Source organism: Mustela erminea, chromosome 6 (genome assembly GCF_009829155.1).
Source record: "Mustela erminea isolate mMusErm1 chromosome 6, mMusErm1.Pri, whole genome shotgun sequence".
Classification (NCBI taxonomy): Eukaryota; Metazoa; Chordata; class Mammalia; order Carnivora; family Mustelidae; genus Mustela; species Mustela erminea.
In genome coordinates, this window is record NC_045619.1 from 92,179,644 (window position 1) to 92,200,856 (window position 21,213).

A 21,213-nucleotide genomic window follows, 5' to 3' on the forward strand; every position below is an offset into this window, starting at 1 on the left:
CCTCCCTGACTTCATAAAGGCAGTCCTCCCCCCATTTCCCACATCCTTCCGTGGGTTCCAAAATCCCAGCTCCCTTGCCCCTAAGATATCAGATCTACCCCTAAAGAGCTATTATCCATTCCTGCCCCCTTTTGAGAGCCTCACCTCCTGGACTTAGGGCTCTCTAGGCTAACCAGTCATACAGCCAGACAGCTGCACCTTTGTCCCTTCACCTTCTGTCCATCTAGCCAGATAACACAAGTTATCTGTTGCTCCATCCACAGACCACTTACCTGATTGATTTATCCAGCTGCCTATGTCACCAAGGCTTACAGAAAGCGTTGGGGGTGAGAGGTTCTGTTTTCAAATGAGTGTCCGGGAGGAGAGAATGGGAAGTTTTTTGATGGGTATAGGAGTTTTAGTTCTGCAGGATGAGAAAGTTCTGGAGATTCGTTGCATAGCAATGTGAATATACTTAATATACTTTCTTTTGCTTCTTTTTTTATCATTTTATTTTATTTCTTTTCAGTGTGCGATGTGAATGTACTTAACACTACTAAACCATACACTAACAAGTGGTTAAGATGGTAAATTTTATGTTATGTGTTTTTACCACAGTTAAAAATAATTTTTTTAAAAAAAGGCATCTGGGTGGCTCAGTCAGTTAAGCATCTGCTTTGGCTAAAGTCATGATCTCAGGGTCCTGGGATTGAGCCCCTGCTCAGCGGGGAGTCTGCTTCTCTCTCTCTCTCTCTCTCTCTCTCTCTACCTGTGCCCCTCCCTTGCTTATTTTCTCTCTCTCTCTCTCTCTCTCTCTCTCTCTGGTAAATAAATAAAAATCTTAAAAAAAAAAAAAAAAGAGAGAGAGAGTGCCTCAGCCCCTCTCTATGACCCAAAAAGGCTCTCTGTCCTTCTCTTTTTCCATCTATGGGAGAATTTGAAGAAAATAAGAGTGTCCTCAGGGCCAGTATCTCTCTGAAGATTGTCCCAACTGTGTCAGGATGTACTGGAGATAAGAGAAGTTAAGAGGGAAATTATCACAGGCAGACGGCAAACAGGGGAGATGGAGCTGGGGATAGAGCAGGGAAGAGAGAGGATAAATTAAGGAAGGAGAAACTTATCTCTCTCCCTTCACAGATGATATTTTGGGGTGAAATGTAATTAGAGGACTGAACTAAAGAGATGCTCATGGTGTGGCAAAGATGAGGTGACGGGGGCGCGTGGGTTGCTCAGTGGGTTAAAGCCTCTGCCTTCAGCTCAAGTCATGATCCCAGGGTCCTGGGATCGAGCCCCATATTGGGCTCTCTGCTCAGCAGGGAGCCTGCTTCCCTTCCTCTCTCTCTGCCTACTTGTGATCTCTGTCTTTCAAATAAATAAATAAAATATTAAAAAAAAAAAAAGATGAGCTGATGATGGTGGGAGAGACTTGATGAGGACAGACAAGATGAAGAAGAATCCCAGCTTTACTCAGGGAAGGAAGGCTGGCATGGCCACTTGCGTTCAGTTAAAAGAAATCCAAAAGTACATATTACATGTCAAAACATGTATGGACAAAAAGATGTCCATACCTTTAGCCAATTACCAGTCTTAGAAATTTTTCCTAAGGGAATAAGTTAACAGAAACAAAATGAGACAATACACAAAGATATTGTTTCCATCATTATCTAAAAGAACAAATACACCCAGTAGAAGATTTAAGTGCAAGAGTATATGAAGTGTTGGTTAAATGGTGGTGGAGAAATTCAACAGACTGCTAAAAAACTTTGAAATAAGATCACTCAGAAGGGCACCTGGGTGGCTCAGTCAGTTAAGCGTCTGCCTTCCACTCAGGTCATGATCCCAGGGTGCTGGGATAGAGTCCTGCTTCGGGCTCCCTGCTCAGCAGGGAGTCTACTTCTCTCTCTGTCCCCCACTCATGCTTTCTCTCTCACACACACATACAAAAGTAAATAAATAAAATCTTTAAAAAAAAAAAAGATCACAGAGCAAAATGCTTCAAGCAAACATTAAAAGGGAAATGGAAAAGGGCACCTGACAGACTCAGCCAGAAGAACACACAACTCCTGATCTCGGGGTCGTTAGCTTAAGCCCTACATTGGGCATAAGGATTACTTAAATAAATAAAAACCTTTAAAAAAAAAAGGAAAGGAAAAAGACAAAATTGTATATCCGCTATGATTACAAGCATGTAAAATAGGTTTGTGGTGAGATAAAGACTTGAGGGTAATATACAAGAAAGAGAAGAAATTAACTCAGGTGCAGAAATCATAGACGACTTTACTCCAAATATTTCTTAAGTATTTTAATTGCAAAAATAACATTTTTTTAATTTGAAAATAACAAGATTTCTTCCATACATTATTATTAGTGGTGTGAGCCTCTGAAGGGTTGACTCAGAAATTACTTCTGTCCAAACCCACTAGATGGAATTTATCTCCCAGAAGTGTAGGGTAAGGCTGTTGGCCTTGCTGGAGATACTGTGGGCATGATGGTTGATACCTCAGGCTTCAAGTTAGTATTCTGGTTCTGCCAGGTTCTGTCGGCAATTTAAATTCTCAGAGCTCTGGTTCCTTCTCTGCAATGATGAGATAACAACTAGTACTAGAGCTGTTATGAAGGCCCCTGAGATAGGGCACAATGCCCAGCATACAGTAATCTCTAAGTGTAAGCTGTAGAGTAAATGACATAAGGCAAAAAAATATAAATAAATACAGTAAGCAGACAAACTGGCAGTGGGAGGAAGATTGGGTCTATGAGCAATATGCAGAAAGCATGAAACTCTCCTGCCTAACATTTGAGATGTCCGGGCTAATCTCATGTGTGGGGTGAACATGGGTGATAAGGCCCTGCAAATGCTGGGAACCCAGACTTCTACAAGACTTGAGCCCAGTGTCCTGTCTGTCTCACTGGCTGCCTAACTTGAGGCAGATCACTTCATCTTTCTGTTCATCAGTTCCCCCATCTTTATAAGTAGGATTCATTCATTTATCTAATAAATATTCAGCAGAGCGCTTGGCATGTGCAAGATCTCCTGTTAGTTATCCAGCAATTAAACTTCCTTTATGACAGTAGAGAGATGATTAAAAGCACAGACTCTGGTTATTAGGTGGGGCTGGGTTCAAACCCCAACATCCTCCATTACTAGATGAGTGACTTCGAGAAAGGTATTAACGCTGTTTGGGCTTCCATTTGCTCATCTGTAAAATGGAGAAACTTTCTATGTCATAGTGTGATTGTGAAGATCCAGTGATTTCGAGAATGTTAAGCCCTCTGGCATGGCGCCTGGCAGGGACCAGGCACTTGGAAAGGACCCACAGCTGTTAAAACAGGTGGCCCCCTATTACTTCCCCAACTGTCCCGCAGGACCTTACGGTGGAGACTGCACTAGAAAGGGCTGGGACCCAGATACAACTAATGACTCACAAGAACACAGAGGAAGGTGTTATCTTCAAATAGGGGAAGAGCTATCTGGAGCAAGAGGGGGTGACACATACTGTAAAACGCTAAAAATTTAGCCAAGACAAATATAATTAAAGACCCATCCTACAAGCAGAGGAGGCCAAAGTTAGATGCAGCTAGCACCAAAGATGGTCAGCTCCCCATCACTACAGATGTGCCCACAGACACTGCCCAGCATCCCACGAAGATGTTGATAAGCCTGGAGCCATGCTAAAAAATATAACATTTATTGACACATAGAATACCAAAATGCCACAGGTAATCATTTCTGACCTTGAGGCGCAGAAAAGCTGCCTTAGGGGAGGTGGAATTTGACTTGAGCTTGACGGATGAGCAGGATTTTAACAGAATGCCTAGAAACATTCTCTGCAGGGGCACACTCTGTGTAAAAGCTTGGGAGACCAGCTAGCATGCTAAAACAGAGTAGCTGGTGTAGCTCAACACAGAGTAGCTCAACACAGAGACCCAGATAAGAGGAAGCCAAATAGAGTGTGGCCTATCCCTGGCCCCCTCCCTTCACAGGACACAGGCTGAAACCCAGTGATCTGTGACAGGAGGCCTGATAGAATCCCAAGGCATGATACAATTAGGCAATATTATCACAATCCCGTCATTGCATGGCATTCTAAATCCACAGCCTACCACGGTGATTATCACATACTAGCTTAGGACAGTCCCTGGCTGAACCCACGATACAGGTGCTACATTGTCTCTTTCAGGCTGGGGGTTCAGTCCAGGAAAAACAAAGGGGCTTAGGACATAGCACTGCTCCATCTCCACTCCAAAGAAAGACCCACAGTACAGGGGTCTCTCCGCCTGGGAATTAGGCCCTTCACCAGGGCTCAGAGCATCGGGAACAGTGGAAAATGCAGCAAATTTGGAGCCAAGAAACTTTGGTTCAAGTCCCAGGCCTGAAACTCCCTTGGTATTACTTCAGCAAATTATTTACCCCCTCCAAGACAAAATGGAATCCTCCATAAAGTAGAGACCCTAATTCTCTCCGTTGATCCCAAAGGGACTGTATGAGAAGTGCTTTACTTAATTACAGACATGCTGCTTTTTTCTGTATAAATATCTCTTCCTTGGTTGTGCCGTAGGTTCTGGCCTGAAGTGATGGCTGAGGAAAATCAGACTCTGCCTGAATTTCTCCTTCTAGGATTCTCTGATCTCCGGGCCCTGCAGGGCCCCCTCTTCTGGGTGGTGCTTCTGTTCTACCTGGTCACCTTGCTGGGTAACTCTATGATCATCCTCCTCACACAGGTCAGCCCAGCCCTGCACTCCCCCATGTACTTCTTCCTGCGTCACCTCTCAGTGCTGGAGCTCCTGTACACCACGGACATCGTGCCCCGGACCCTGGCTGACCTGGCCTCCCAACAGCCCCAGGCCATCTCCTTCCAGAGCTGTGTAGCCCAGATGTATGTCTTCATTGTCCTGGGCATTTCAGAGTGCTGCCTGCTCACAGCCATGGCCTATGACCGCTACGCCGCCATCTGCCGGCCCCTGCACTATTCCACCCTCATGAGCTGGAGGGCCTGCATGGCTATGGTGGCTGTCTCCTGGCTCATGGGCGTCATCACAGCCACCACCCACTCATCCCTCATCTTCACTCTCCCTTTCCCCAGCCGCCCCATCATCCCACACTTCCTCTGTGACATCCTGCCAGTACTGAGGCTGGCGAGTGCTGGAAAGCACAGGAGTGAAATCTCTGTGGTGATAGCCACTGTGGTCTTCATCATGGTCCCCTTCTCTCTGATCGTCGCCTCTTATGCCCGCATCCTGGGGGTGATCCTGGCAATGGCCTCTACCCAGAGCCGCCGCAAGGTCTTCTCCACCTGCTCCTCCCATCTGCTCGTGGTCTGCCTCTTCTTTGGAACAGCCAGCATCACCTACATCCGGCCCCGGGCAGGCTCTTCTGTCACCATGAACCGCATCCTCAGCCTCTTCTACACAGTCATCACGCCCATGCTCAACCCTATCATCTATACCCTTCGGAACAAGGAGGTGGCAGGCGCCCTGCACCACATGGCCAAGAGGCAGGTCTCCTCACTCTGAAGGGACCCGGGGATGTCTGCTCACTCACCAACTCCTCCTTCTCCTTCAGGTGCTGGATTTAAACCCCAGCTGAACAGAAACCATGCAGGCCCTCCAATAAATAAGGCTCCCTGGCAGAAAGTGTTGGAATTAAAAACAGATAGACCTATATCTTACCTCCTGTCCCACACCCCAGACTCACTATTAGAGCATGGGTGATTAGGACAAGATAGAATGGAAGGAAATTCTGCTCACAAGGAAGAACATTTATGGGGAAGAGTATCTTCTAGATTGCTCTGGATCCCTGAGCAAGGTGATTTCTGTGTCTATACCAGTGGTGAGAAGTCTGTGTCAGTTATGAAGACAAATGTCTATAAAACTGACACTAACTCAGTTGCCTACCCAGTGCCCATGAAGAAGTTTGCCTGGCTCTTTGATCTAGTTTTCTCCCAGAAACACACTATAGTTTTATGCTCTGGGGCCTTTTAGAAGAGAGACAGCTATTCCCCCTTGGAATATTCCACATAAATATTTAAATATTCTTCCCTGTCTTTCTCCACCCTTGATTTCTGACATCATCCATAATGGGTGATAGGATGTCCAGCCTGACAAGAGGATCTCCCTGGATTCCTTGTTTCCCTCCCAGTGTGCACCATCAGCTTGATCCCATACCTCCTTCACCAGCATCTCAGACTGGGTGAAGGTCTCAGGCCATCTTGGAGAGGACCTAGAGAGTAAACATTTAACGTTCATTTTGGTCACCTAGCATTTGACCCTCTTTTGACATCTGGAGAATTCTCCTCTTGAGAAGTCCGCCGGGCAGAGAACCCTCTGTGCAGCTGAGAACTCTTCCCAGCCCTCCTAGGGTTCCTAGTTCCTTGTTCCACTTAGTTCCCCCAATAAAGGTACCCATGCCTGACTTAGTAGCTGGTGCCCACAAGAGGCAAGGAGCAGCACTTTTTCCTGGAGGACAGCAAAGAAAGCTGCAACAGCAAGTTTCTGGCACAGAAGCGGCATCTGGTCCCTGGTGGCAGCCCCAAGTAGCACTTTTTGTCAGCTGACCAGTTCATGTCTGGAAGTTACTCCTAGAAGCTTAGCCTCTAGCATGGTCCTCATCCCTCTATATTTTGTTAATCAATTATTCTGTTTTTTTTCATCCAGGCAGCTTCTGTCTTTGTCAAGAATTTTGAGTGATGCATTAAAAAAAAATTTTTTTTGACTGATGCAATCACTTAGAAGGCTGGAGGCATCAGAGGGAAAACCTTAATCCTGGTGTACTGTACGAGGAATAAAATGGTCTGGACCCTGTTTAGAAAGACCATCTAAAAAAGAAAAAAAAAACATCTAAAGGGAACTTGGGGTCAGAGAACATCCTCAGACAAAGAGTCAGAGTCAAGGAGCTCCCAGCTCTATGGCATTCCTGATATTCAGAAAATACGTTGCTCTCTGGGGACTCCTGATCTGGGGGTGCTCATGGAGAGACTGGAGTGGAGAGAAAACAAACCAGCAGAAACATAATATAATGAAAATAATTATAAAGATGTAAAGGTTAATGATTGATAATTGTTTGAGGGTGTTTCTGGAACTCTTGCTGGAAGAAGTCACTCAGTGCAATACTTTCCAACCTTCCTCACACCGTGGCACACATAGAAAGTGCTAATATTTGAGTGACACACCAGAGTAAACTGAAAGTAATCAAGGGCATCTAGATAGGACTTGATGGAAAAAAATTCATTGTACTCTCTTTTCACTATATAATTATAAGGAAATATATATAGTAATATGGAAGTTTTTAAATACTTGTTTTGCATAAAACTTTCAAATAAAATATTCATATTTTTATAAGAAACTTGAGCTTGGTTCTGTAAACATAATTTTTATACTAGATTTTGTGCTTGAAAATGAATAAATGCCTCCTGATCAAGATCTTTTTTTTTTTTTAAAGATTTTATTTATTTATTTGACAGAGAGAGATCACAAGTAGGCAGAGAGGCAGGCAGAGAGAGAGAGAGGAGGAAACAGGCTCCCTGCTGAGCAGAGAGCCCGATGCGGGACTCGATCCCAGGACCCTGAGATCATGACCTGAGCCGAAGACAGCGGCTTAACCCACTGAGCCACCCAGGCGCCCCTCAGATCTTGATCTCATTAGTTGAGGAAAATCAGAGGGGGAGACAAACCATGAGAGACTGTGGACTCTGAGAGACAAACTGAGGGTTTTGGAGGGGTGGGGTGGGGAGTTGGGTGAGCCTGGTGGTAGGTTTTGTGAGGGGCAAGTATTGCACGGAGCACTGGGTGTGGTGCAAAAACAATGAATACTGTTACACTGAAAAGAAATTTTAAAAAATTAAAATTAAATTAAATTAAAAAACAATGAATTTTGGAACACTGAAAAAAAATAAATTAAATTAAATTAAAAATAATCATAATAACTGATGGTCACCATCAAAGAAAACTACTCACAGAAGTGGGTGATCAAAACTGGATAACCGTTTCAAAGTCACTCAAAATTTTGCAATAATTGGAATTACATGCAAGGACATATTTATGTTTACTAGCTCTTCCTTTTCTTGTACTGACAAATGATAATTTTGAAAGTTTTTGTAATAATGAAAAAGGATTTCATATCCAATTGTACTTTCTCATGTCAAGTATTTCAACAGAGCGCCATTGGAGCTCTACTGTACAGAATGCACAGGCACTGTTAGAGAAGCTTCCATGAGGCCAGCTTAAATACCACAGTGGGGCCACTATGGATAGCTGACCTCTCAGAAGGTCCCCGAGACTCCCCACCCTCCAACCCATGAGGGCGACACCTTGGGCTGCACTCTGTATTCCTTGAGCACATGAAAGCCCAACTCCTTGACAGCTCCATAGGCCCCTCGTCCAGGAGGCAGCAGGACCTTCAGGCGCTGGCTGCTGGAGTAAACATGAAGGTCGCAGAGCCCATGCTGGGTGGCCGTCAGCCTACTGAGGCCAAGCAATGGCTATGGCTCATTTTTCTCAGCAACTGCAGGAACCTCAGCATGCATTCCCAAACCCCACTCCTTTTGGGCTTCCCCCTGAGGAGTCCCAGGCAAGGCTGTTCATAGCCAGATCCAACCAGCTGAGGAGCTCTGTCTGTTCCAAGACCCCACGCATGCAGAAACTAAGCACTTAGAGGATCATTCTCTTACAGAACACTTCCCAGGGACCACTAACAAGAGACCCAGGGACCACTAACAAGTTTCTTAATCAGGGCATCCAATAGCAAACAACAGATTCTGCTCTGATCATCTTAAGCAGAGAAAAATTAATCAAAGAAGACTCAGCCATGCAGAAAGCATGGGGTCCTCAGCTACATGTCAGGGATGAAACTCAACAGCCTACAAGGGCACTCCAGCATCCACACTCCTGACACCAGCACTCAGTTCACCCAGCTCTGCCCAGTGCATACTGATGACCCTCAGGACTGGACATCAGAGCTCTGCCACAGCTGCCCCCAAAAGCCAGATGACTTCTCCACACACTCTCCAGACCATAAATCCCGCATCTCCCTGTCCCATTGCTCAGCTCCAAACCAATGTATGACTTACCAGCAGAACCCCAGTCACAAGCCAGTGCCCCAGCTACAAAGGCAGCTGAGAATGCAAGTTTCCTGGCTACTACTTTAGAGAGAAGGGACTTATAAGACAGGAAACTTCCCAGACATTAGAGGGGTATTGAAAAGATGCTAGAAAGACCAAAAAAAAAAAAAAAAAAAAAAAGACAAATGTCTACCATTTACAAATTCCACTGCTGCAACTGAAATCCAGACCATTCTAGCAAACTCACCATTGAAAAGAAGGGGAAAATACAGTGCAGTGAGTTGGTAGAAGTTTGAGGCATAAAGGAAGTGATTAGGACCTAAACAGGAAGCACAGAAAGGTAGTGGAGGCAGAATGAATGGTAATAATAACAGCTAATACTGTGTGTGAGTACATACAGGACTCATATAGTAACATGATCACAACCTCTTGACTCCTAATCGTCTCATTTAATTCCCATACAAAACCTATGTGATAGGCAAAGGGATAGATACCAATTTTGTGGGACCTAAAGCTTATATAATTTGAGATGGCCCTATTAAATAAAATAAAACAAAAATATTAAAATAAAATTAGGGGAACACCTGGGTGGCTCAGTCAGTTAAGCATCTGCCTTCGGCTCAGGTCACAATCCCAGAGTCCTAGAATCGAGTCCCACACCATGCTCCTCACTCAGGAGGGAGCTTGCTTCTCCCTCTGCCTGCTGCTCCCCTTGCTCGTGCTCTATCTCTCGACAAATAAATAAATAAATCTTTTAAAAAAAATAAAATAATATCAGGTACAAATCTTTATTTAGAATGAAAAAAGAATTTATAAAAATTAGAAATTGTTTTGAACGGGTCAATGCCACAAATGTCATATCCAGGAAAGTAGTATGTTTTGGTTCATTAACTACCTGATCACCTTTATAATTCTTTTCTTCCTACGTTGTTCTGCTGCGTACTCTTTCATTGCCTTCATATTCATATGACACTGATTTTGTAATGCACTTTCTACAGAGGGATTAGAAAGATGATTTGTCTTTCCTCTAGCATGGTTGACTAAAATTTGTTGTTCTTTTATTGACAGTTTAGGAAAACTTTTTCAACTTCACAGTTCATTATTGGTACTTTTATGTACATTTTCATGACAAACCCAGTGAATGAAAGCAGCTGACCTGTGAATGAAGAAACTGTTGGGTGATTCTGCTCCCTGTCCTTCAAGTTACTTCCAGCTCTTGAGTCCTTCAGCAGATGACACAGACATTGTGGAGCAGAGACAAGCCATCTGGGTTGTGCCCTGTCTAAATTCCTAATGTGCAGAAATTACAAGCATGACGAAACGACTGTTGCTTTTTTTAATTTATTTAGTTAGTTATTTGAGAAAATTTGGCCAAAACATTATCAAGTTTCTTTTATCTACTAGCTATAAAATTTCACAACATTCCAAGATTTTTCTTGGGCAATGAATTATCTTATCTTTGAGCGGATTTGATTCGTTAGCCAGTTTAGGTTCTCATTATAGTCACATATTAAGTATTATGTTTTCTTCTTTGAGGTCAGTATTTGATATCTAATCAGCAAGAAACCTGAAATTATTTCCAATGCATTCGTATCGTTCACTCTGCTTCATTAATTGGGTGGTATTTGAGTCACCATGGCTGCATAACAAACCACCCCAAATCTAGTGGCATAAAGCAACAGTCAGGGATGCCTGGGTGACACAGTCTGTTAGGCGTCTGCCTTCGGCTCCGGTCATGGTCCCAGGGTCCTGGAATTGAGTCTAATGTCGGTCTCCTTGCTCAGTGCGGAGCCTGCTTCTCCCACTGCCTGCCACTCCCTCTGCTTGTGCTCACTCTCTCGCTCTCTTTCTCAAATAACTAAATAAATAAATACATCTTTATTTTTTTAAAAAAAGCAACAGTCGTTTCGTCATGCTTGTAATTTCTGCACATTAGGAATTTAGACAGGGCACAACCCAGATGGCTTGTCTCTGCTCCACAATGTCTGTGTCATCTGCTGAGGGACTCAAGAGCTGGAAGTAACTTGAAGGGCAGGGAGTAGAATCACCCAACAGTTTCTTCATTCACATGTCAGCTGCTTTCATTCACTGGGTTTGTCGACCAGAATATCTACACATGTGTGGCTTGGGTTTCTCACAGCAGAGCAGCTGGATTCCAAGAGTGAGTATCCCAAGAGGAGACATCCAGAGAGCAAGCATTCAAAGAGCCACTACAGAAGTTGTGAGGCTCCTTCTGACCTAACCCTGGAAGTCACGCAGCATCATTTCCACCAGTTTCCACTATTCACAAGTGGGTGACGAAGGCCAGCCCAGATTCGAGGGTAGGGAGAATGAGACCACCTCTTAATCTAGGGGAGTGCCAAGGTCACCCTGCAGGAGTGTATGTGGGATAGAAGATATTGCTGCAGTAATATTTGGGAAATACTATCTGTCAGAGATAATCTAGTATTCCAAAAGCTTATGTTCATGCAAAATCTACCCCTTCCTCTTGATGAATTACAGCTTTTAATAAAGTTTGAAATTTTCAGTAATTCATTTCTCAAAATAAGGATAGTTTCCATTGATTTTGTCATTTATCTTCATTGCTTTTGTGTCATATTTCATTATTTTCATCTAGATTTTCTCTCAGTTCTTTTATAAATTAATTTGATGGAGACAAAACAAGGTAACTTAATACACATCCAAATCAAGTATCTATATTTCTCACTTTTTCTACTGAAGCACCCAAAACATCTTTTCAAATTTTAGTTAAAATGAAGTATTTGAGTTTAATCAAATACTCTATCCCCATCTTAGTATATGTGCTGCCGAAGCGAGCACATTCTATCCCCATCTTAAAAAGAAAAGAATTAAGGTTTGTTTATAATTATTTATTCCTGCATTATCATGAACATCTGGAACAGGAGAGAATTTTTTTTTTATGTAAAAGATGAAAATCAAATCCTTGCTTACACCTTCACACAGGTGATAATTAGAAGGTTTTTATCCGAGGCACCTGGGTCAATGGGTTAAGCCTCTGCCTTCGGCTCAGGTCATATCTTGGGGTCCTGGGATTGAGCCCCGAATTGGGCTCTCTGCTCAGCAGGGAGCCTGCCTCCCCCCTCTCTCTGCCTGCCTCTCTGTCTTCTTGTGATCTCTCTCTCCTTGTCAAATAAATAAATATAATCTTTAAAAATAATTTTTTTAAAAAAGGAGGTTTTTATCCCTAGAACAACTTTTCAAGCCATACATTCCAACCTTGTTTTTCCTCTACTACCCATGGATTTTCAATGCCAAGCACCATCAGACACATTTTTATCATGATTTAACCTCTGGTGCCTCACTTCCTGCTGGAATGCTGAGTGATAGAGCACACTGGGTGAAAGGCACATTCCTGGAAATCATTCCTACATCAGGACTGCTAGCAATCACTTTATCCTACTCAGAAATGACTGTGAGCTACATAAACACATCCCACCAAACTCAAACTTAATCTATCTCCAACTCAACTTTGCCTCAAATCCAAGAATATCCATGACCACTTGAACACTATCTTCCAGAGGGGGAAATCTGACAGAGAGGAAGTCAGAGTGGAGAGAGACTGAAATGGCTACAGATTATGGTTAAAATACGTTACTTTTGCAATTTTCTTAACAATATATAACCATATACACACAATTGCTAGAGCTCTTTCCAGGCCCTTATATGGAGCCCATACAAGTTAAGAGCCCCAAAAGCTTAAGCCTCACAGTAAATAAACCTCTGTGTAGACTCTGTTATTATGTCAGTTTCAACAAAAGAAGGAAACCAAGGCACATAGTGTTGAAGAACTTTCCCTACATAACACAGTCAGGAAGTAACAGATTGGAGTTTCTAACTCTAAAGCCCACACTTTTAACTCTCTACATTGTAAATTCTCCCTCTGATAATGTGAATTTGGAGAAAGTAGGAAGATGAGGACAAGGAGCTGAAGAGAATAAACAGAGAAACAGGAGGAAGAAGAGGAAATGAATGGTACCAAGAAGCAGCAGGACAGCCTGCACCGGCAGAAAGCCGCTTCTCACCTCAAACTGGGTTTGTGAATTTTGAGTTTAGAAAGTGCATTTTTCCCTATCTTATAAGTGGAAAACCTCCAGAATTGGTAGGCATTCTCCTGGAAGGTACAGAAGTTCATCTTTCTTGTCTTGCCTCAGAGTTACACCAGCTGAGCTGGCCAGCTCAATGTCCACAGAATCCACAGGTATTGTCATCATTTCACCACGCTTAGGACACCACCCACATGCTCTTAGCACCTGCAGAGAAGCAAATGGCAGATATGTCAGGTCTATCTGACATATCTCCGGTACCTTCATACCGGAGACTGGGAAATAAATTTTATCAAATTTAGGTCCTGGCCACCTCAGTGAAGGTTTTGGGGTAATGTCAAGACATCTTCTTTTCTTTAAGATTTTATTTATTTATTTGTCATAGAGAGAGAGAAAGAGAGAGCACAGGCAGGCAGAGTGGCAGGCAGAGGTGGAGGGAGAAGCAGGCTCCCTGCTGAGCAAGGAGCCCAGTGTGGGACTCTGTCCCAGGACCCCTGGGATCATGACCTGAGCCAAAGGCAGCCGCTTAACCAACTGAGCCACCCAGGCATCCCCAAAACATCTTCTTTGCGTCTCACTTTTCTTATTGAAAAGGACCCCCTGTGGCTGTATTGCTTTTGGAAGCAACATACAGCACTTGTCAGATGTCTTAAAAGCCAGAGCAAGAAAATGTTCTCAATATGATCTAGGCTACAGTTCTGCAGTCTGGCCCTCTCAACTACCCAGTAGACCCTAAAATTGCTCAGTCTTGAGGACAGTGGAAACTGTGGTAAACACAAGAGGTGAATCACAGATCAGGGAGAATTTGTCCTTTGGGACAAATAATCAATATCTTCTTTTGAAACTCTTCTTGTGGTTCTTGCAGGCAACCTTATGTACTTAATACCTGACCAGTAGACACCAACTGACCATTGAACTGTATTGCCCTCCATAGATTGGGTGGCATTTGATCCACCCAGCCTAAAGCTAGGTATTCCCAATAGCACTTCATCAATAAGTGGAAGTGTTAATGTATGTTAACTAACTGGAATTTAAATTAAAACTTTAAAAAAAAAATAGGTGTAAGTGTCAAACTCAGATAGGGCCCAAGCAAATCCTGAAGACAAAAAATTTCATCTACCTCCCTCCCCAGCAAATCACACCCAGTTCATTCATAATGAGCCTGTGAATAAAATGGCCACAATTGCAAGAAAGGAGGCTGTGCATGAACTTGACAAAAAGGGACTTATCCTTACTAAGTGAACTCAGTTACCACCACTGCTGAGAACAACTTGCCATCTAGTTTGGGTTGGTGGTGATGAGCTTTGTGGAAGCCAAATCTCCACCTTTCTAAACCGAAGCCAATAAAGGCCACAATATTGGCTTTCCCCAAACTCTGGCAGCTAAGACACAAGTCTATGACCTTGGCTATTTCTAGTGCTCAAGACTTTAAATTGAGTGCAAGTGATGCAAAGAGTAGAGTAAAGTTTACAACTGATTTTGGTGATTGCAGCAGTGTCATCCAGGGCCCAGAGTCAGCAGGGCCACACAGTGCCAGAGGAGTCACCAATAACCAGTGGTGGCAGTGCCAACAACCTCCTAATGAGACCACTCTTGTGGTATGACCTTAGCTACAGCTCTGGTCTCTAAAGTCCTCTTCATTCCTGATCATTTTCTAAGCCTGCCTCTCCAGGATTTCTACCAACTCTGTGAACCATCAGAATCCTTTTTTCTCCATCCCAGAGTTGCTTACTTGCTACCCTTTTCCTCCTCCCTCATGGCCCATCCCCATTCACAGTTTGCAGCAGGATCTCCTATTTTCCAAATCTCCTCTCTTCAAAGGCCCACACCCCACTTCTCCCTTGCCTCTTTTCAACATAACACATTTTAGACTTTCCAGCAATTTTAGGGAACTCTTTTTAATGGAGAAAGTTTCCAATTTTTAAGATCTAAAAACCTCTATGAAAGTCATCGTAGAAGCCACCTGGGTGGCTTGGTCTGTTAGGCATCCGCCTTTGGCTCATGTCATGACCAAATCAGGCTCCCTGATCAGCAGGGCGTCTGCTTTCCCCTGCCTCTCCCCCAACTCAGATTTGCATTGTGCACACTCTCTCTTTCCGAAATAAATAAATAAAATCTTCTTTAAAAAGTGGTGCACATGGGTGGCTCAGTTGGTTAAGCATCTGCGTTTGGCTCAGGTCTTGATTCTGGAGTCTTGGAATCAAGCCCCATGTCAGGGTCCCTGCTCAGTGGGGAGTCTGCTTCTCTCTCTCCCTTTGCCCCTCCCCCCACCCATGCTCTCTCTCTTTCTCTCAAATAAAAAAATAAATCTTTAAAAAAAGAGAGAGAGAAGAAAAGAAAGAAATCTCCCAAGGTCTTACAGATAGTAAACAGCAGTCAGGATTTGATCTTGCACCTGCCTCATGCCCAAACCAACCTCTAACGCACTGTGCCACACTGTCATCTATAACCTAGCCTCTGGTCAAACTTCCTTAACCAACTCCATACTCTCCACTACTAGACTTTCCAATAAAATAAGGGACCCCATTCTACTCTTTAATGCCCTTGATTCCCCAGGATATATATGGGGTTCTCCATCTTCAGAATTTCACATCCTCTTGTGCACTTAGAGGAGAGCAATATTCACACAAGTACTCAGAGCAGAGCTCTGGTCAAACAAAGTTCATGTCACAGAAGACTACTCTATTTCCCAAGAGGCTTCCTTCTTCCTGAATGGAAGTGAGCAGAGCTTTTTATCTAATTCCTTATCTCCAAATGGACTTCCCACCTTGTTTGAATAATACCTGGGGACATGTTTGCCAGATTTAACAAATGTGAATACAAGACGTCCAGTTAAATTTTACTTTCTGATGAACAATAAATATTTTTTTATTTCTTTTCAGTGTTTCAGAATTCATTTTTTATGCACCACACCCAGTGCCCCATGCAATATGTGCCCTCCATAATATCCACCACCAGACTCACCCAACCCTCCACCCTCCTCCCCTCCAAAACCCTCAGTTTGTTTCTCAGAGTTCACAGTCTCTCATGATTTGTCTCCCCCTCCAATTTCCCCCAACTCACTTCTCTCCATCTCCCCAATATTTTTTTTTAAAAATATATTTTATTTTTGGGCGTCTGGGTGGCTCAGTGGGTTAAAGCCTCTGCCTTCGGTTCAGGTCATGATCTCAGGTCCTGGGATGGAGCCCCACATCCGGCTCTCTCCTCAGCAGGGAGCCTGTTTCCTCCTCTCTCTCTCTCTCTGCCTGCCTCTCTGCCTGCCTCTCTGCCTACTAGTGATCTCTGTCTGTCAAATAAATAAATAAAATCTTTAAAATGAATATATATATTTTTTTAATTTTTAAGTAATCCCTACACCCAATGTGGGGCTCAGACTCACAACCCAAAGATCAAGAGTTACAGGGTCCACCAAATGAGCCAGTTAGGCATCCCCAGAATATTTCTTTCCCTGGAAATATAAAACACTGCTAAATCACTGTGACCAAATATTTTATGTGACATACTTATGCTAAAAAATGGTTTAGTTGTTTATCTGAAATCCAAATTTAACAGAGCATTCTGTATGTTCCTAACAATTCTATCTAGGACCCTGAAAATAGGGGACCTTAGCTTCCGGAGCTGATGTCATGTTCTCTAGTGAGAAAAGCATTAAGCCACCTAGGGTTGATACAGTCTGATTTGGTCATGCCCTCCTCTTGTCACATCCCCACTCAGAACAGTAGAGGAAAAGTTCTCTTCCCTCATCTTGTTCAGACACCAACTCTGTCAGGAAGTTATCCTTGGATATGACTGTGATGTCTCATGTTGCCTCTTGGTCCATCTGTCTCACCCAGTCCATGGTCAACTGAGGCAAAGTAGGTTCTTGTCTTCTTCATCAGACCTTTTCTGCACTATAAGAACATTAAATATTCATCCCTCCCCATGTTTATTTTCCCTTGGCCATCTAGCACCAACACATTCTTGACCCTTAATTCACTTCCTTGCCCTGAAAATTGTACTGTAAAACAATAAAAATTCTTTTAGAAGGCAATTTGCCAATATGTTTCAAAAGCTCTAAAACTGTGCATGCTTTTAGTCAACAATTCTATTTCTAGAAGTTTGTGCTCATAAAAGACACAGAAATACAAAGATATAAGTGCAATGATTTCTATCTCTGTAATATTTATACCAAAAATGAGTAAGTCCAATAATAGGAGTTGCTTAATATTATAGCATCTATCCATATATTGATACTATAAGGATATTAAAATCATGCTTTAAAAGTCTACCCGTATGAAGTTGTGATCACCAAGACAACATGGTACTGGCATAAAAACAGACACATAGACCAGTGGAACAGAGCAGAGAGCCCAGATATGGACCCTCAACTCTATAGTCAAATAATCTTTGACAAGGAGGAAAAAATATACACTGGAAAAAAGACAGTCTCTTCAATAAATGGTGGTGGGAAAATTGGACAGCTATGTGTAGAAGAATGAAACTCGACCATTCTCTTACACCATACACAAAAATAAACTCGAAATGGATAAAAGACCTCAGTGTGAGGCTGGAATCCATCAGAATCCTAAAGAACATAGGCAGTAACCTCTTTGATATTGGCCACAGCAACTTCTTTCAAGATATGTCTCCAACAGTATTATGCCTCCATCAGAAAGGATGAATATCCAACTTTTGTAGCAACATGGATGGGACTGGAAAAGATTATGCTGAGTGAAATAAGTCAAGCAGAGAGAGTCAATTATCATATGGTTTCACTTACTTGTGGAGCATAACAAATATCATGGAGGACATGGGGAGTTGGAGAGGAGAAGGGAGATGGGGGAAATTGGAAGGGGAGGTGAACCATGAGAGACTATGGACTCTGAAAAACAATCTGAGGGGAATGAAGTGGTGGGGGGGTGGGAGGTTGGGGTACCAGGTGGTGGGTATTATAGAGGGCACAGATTGCATGGAGCACTGGGTGTGGTGCAAAAATAATGAATACTGTTAGGCTGAAAATAAATAAATTTAATTAAAAAAAAAAAGATATGTCTCCAACAGCAAAGGAAACAAAAGTGAAGATGAACTATTGGGACTTCATCAAGATCAAAAGCTTCTGCACAGCAAAGGAAAAAGTCAACAAAACAAAGAGGCAACCCACGGAATGGGAGAAGATATTTGCAATTGACAGTACAGACAAAAGGCTGATATCCAGGATTTATAAAAAACTCCTCAAACTCAACACACAAAAAACAGATAATCATATCAAAAAATGGGCAGAAGATATGAACAGACACTTCTCCAATGAAGACATACAAATGGCTTTCAGACACATGAAAAAATGTTCATCATCACTAGTCATCAGGGAGATTTAAATTAAAACCACATTGAGATATCACCTTACACCAGTTAGAATGGCCAAAATTAGCAAGACAGGAAACAACATGTGTTGGAGAGGATGTGGAGAAAGGGAAACCCTCTTACACTGTTGGTGGGAATGCAAGTTGGTGCAGCCACTTTGGAAAACAGTGTGGAGATTCCTCAAGAAATTAAAAATAGAGCTTCCCTATGACCCTGCAATTGCACTTACTGGGTATTTACCCCAAAGATACAGATGTCGTGAAAAGAAGGGCCATCTGTACCCCAATGTTTGTAGCAGCAATGGCCACGATAGCCAAACTATGGAAAGAACCAAGATGCCCTTCAATGGGCAAATGGATAAGGAAGATATGGTCCATATACACCATGGAGTATTATGCCTCTATCAGAAAGGATGAATACCCAACTTTTGTAGCAACATGGACGGGACTGGAAGAGATGATGCTGAGTGAAATAAGTCAAGCAGAGAGAGTCAATTATCATATGGTTTCACTTATTTGTGGAACATAACAAATAACACGGAGGACATGGGGACATGGAGAGGAGAAGGGAGTTGAGGGAAATTGGAAGGGGAGGTAAACCATGAGAGATTATGGATTCTGAAAAACAACCTGAGGGTCTTGAAGGGGCCGGGGGTGGGAGATTGGGAAAACAAGGTGATGGGTTTAGAGAGGGCACGGATTGCATGGAGCACTGGGTGTGGTGCAAAAACAATGAATACTGTTACACTGAAAAGAAATAAAAATTAATTAATTAATTTTTTAATTTTTTAAAAACCACATTGAGATACCACCTTACACCAATTAAATGGCCAAAATTAACAAAACAGTAAACAACATGTGTTGGAGAGGATATGGAGAAAGGGGAACCCTCTTATACTGTTGGTGGGAATGCAAGTTGGTGTAGTCACTTTGGAAAACAGTGTGGAGATTCCTTAAGAAATTAAAAATAGAGCTTCCCTATGACCCTTCAATTGCACTACTGAATATTTACCCCAAAGATACAGATGTAGTGAAAAAAAGAGCCATCTGTACCCCAATGTTCATAGCAGCAATGGCCACGGTCGCCAAACTGTGGAAAGAACCAAGATGTCCTTTAACAGATGAATGGATAAGGAAGATGTGGTCCATATATATTATGGAGTACTATGCCTCCATCAGAAAGGATGAATACCCAACTTCTGTATCAACATGGATGGGACTGGAAGAGATTATGCTGAGTGAAATAAGCCAAGCAGAGAGTCAATTATCATATGGTTTTGCTTATTTGTGGAGCATAAGAAATAACATGGAGGACATGGGGAGACGGAGAGGAGAAGGGAGTTGGGGGAAATTGCAGGGGGAGACAAACCATGAGAGATTGTGGACTCTGGAAAACAATCTGAGGGTTTTGGAGGGGCGGGGGGTGGGAGGTTGGGTGAGCCTGGTGGTGGGTATTACGGAGGGCATGTATTGCATGGAGCACTGGGTGTGGTGCATAAACAATGAATTCTGGAACACTGAAAAGAAATTTTAAAAATAAGTAAAAAAAAAAATTTTTTAAGTCTACCTGTATGGTAAAGTGCCAAATATAGTTTAATAAAGTGGAAAATAAAGAACAATTTAAATAATAAAATCCCATTTTCAGTTCTTAAAAATATATTTATATACACATATGGAGGGAAATCTGAGTAAAATAATTTCCCAAGGACATTAACACCAAAATGGTAATAGTTATTTTCTTTTCTTCTGAATGCAAAATTCTCTGCAATTTTATGATTTTATAAACTGAAAATCAATGCTATTTTAAAAGCCCCCATTTACTGTGTCTTGAGAGTAATTTCCTCACTTGTACTGGCCCCTCTTATGGCTTATTTCTGAAGGAGGGTTCATGAACAAACAACAACTGGCTTCCCAAGAAAAATAAAATGGTGCCAGGTCTCTCCAGCCAGCAAATCAAGGTGGTCTCCAGGTAGAAATAGGGGACAGTTTACACGAAACAAAAGCATCATCTTGGGAGTCTAAGGGTCAGATTGGACCTTTTGATAGGTCATAGGAGAGAAATTGTATGTGCCTTTTTACCTTAGGACCAGAGAAGAAAATAGAGAGCAAGTCAGGCAGCAGAAAAGAGGGAAACTAAGTAGAGAATATCAACATCTCAGGAATCCCAGGATAGCCATTATAAATCAGGAGTGAAGTACTAAACAGATGCTTCCAGACCTAAAGCAACACCAAGAAAGACTGGGCACCTGAGCATCTGAGCCAGACCCTGAGTCACACCTTGTGCCTAGGGTAAATGGAGCTCTTGCTGTACCACAGGCAACTGATACAAGAGAGAAAGCTTTTCTCATATGAGGAGTCTGGGAGAAGAAGAGATATCTCCAGGAATTGTAGCCCCAGAAGGTGCCCTGAGCCTCAGAACAGAGCAGAATTGCTCAGTCTGCATACAAAATGGGCACAGTCACCTTCCCTCCTCATCCTGCTCTCAAGTGCATGTTTCTACAGTGCTGCACGTACAAACAAGTCAGGTCAAGGCCATAAGAGGAGACTTCCAGACATGGAGCTTAGCAGCACATCAGTGGCTTGGGCCTTCCAGCTGGGCAGGCCAAGTAATCCCACAATCACGATGCACAGAACAGGAACAGAGAGTCCTGGGGATTGAGGGTATTTTCCTCTGAAAATACCCAAGGATCAGGCCTTTATCATCAAGAACTCACCTGGGTGGCTCAGTGGTTAAGCATCTGCCTTTGGCTCAGGTGGTCATCTCCCGGTCCTGGGATC

General features: G+C 42.8%; 1 protein-coding gene across 1 annotated transcript; it reads left to right on the forward strand.

The window, feature by feature from the left end:
* The first annotated feature begins 4,551 nt into the window (after nucleotides 1–4,551).
* LOC116593595 (olfactory receptor 10P1) lies at nucleotides 4,552–5,490 on the forward strand. Its single transcript, XM_032347877.1, has one exon. The coding sequence runs from the start codon at nucleotides 4,552–4,554 to the stop codon at nucleotides 5,488–5,490; it is 939 nt and encodes a 312-aa protein (XP_032203768.1).
* The last annotated feature ends 15,723 nt before the right edge of the window (nucleotides 5,491–21,213 follow it).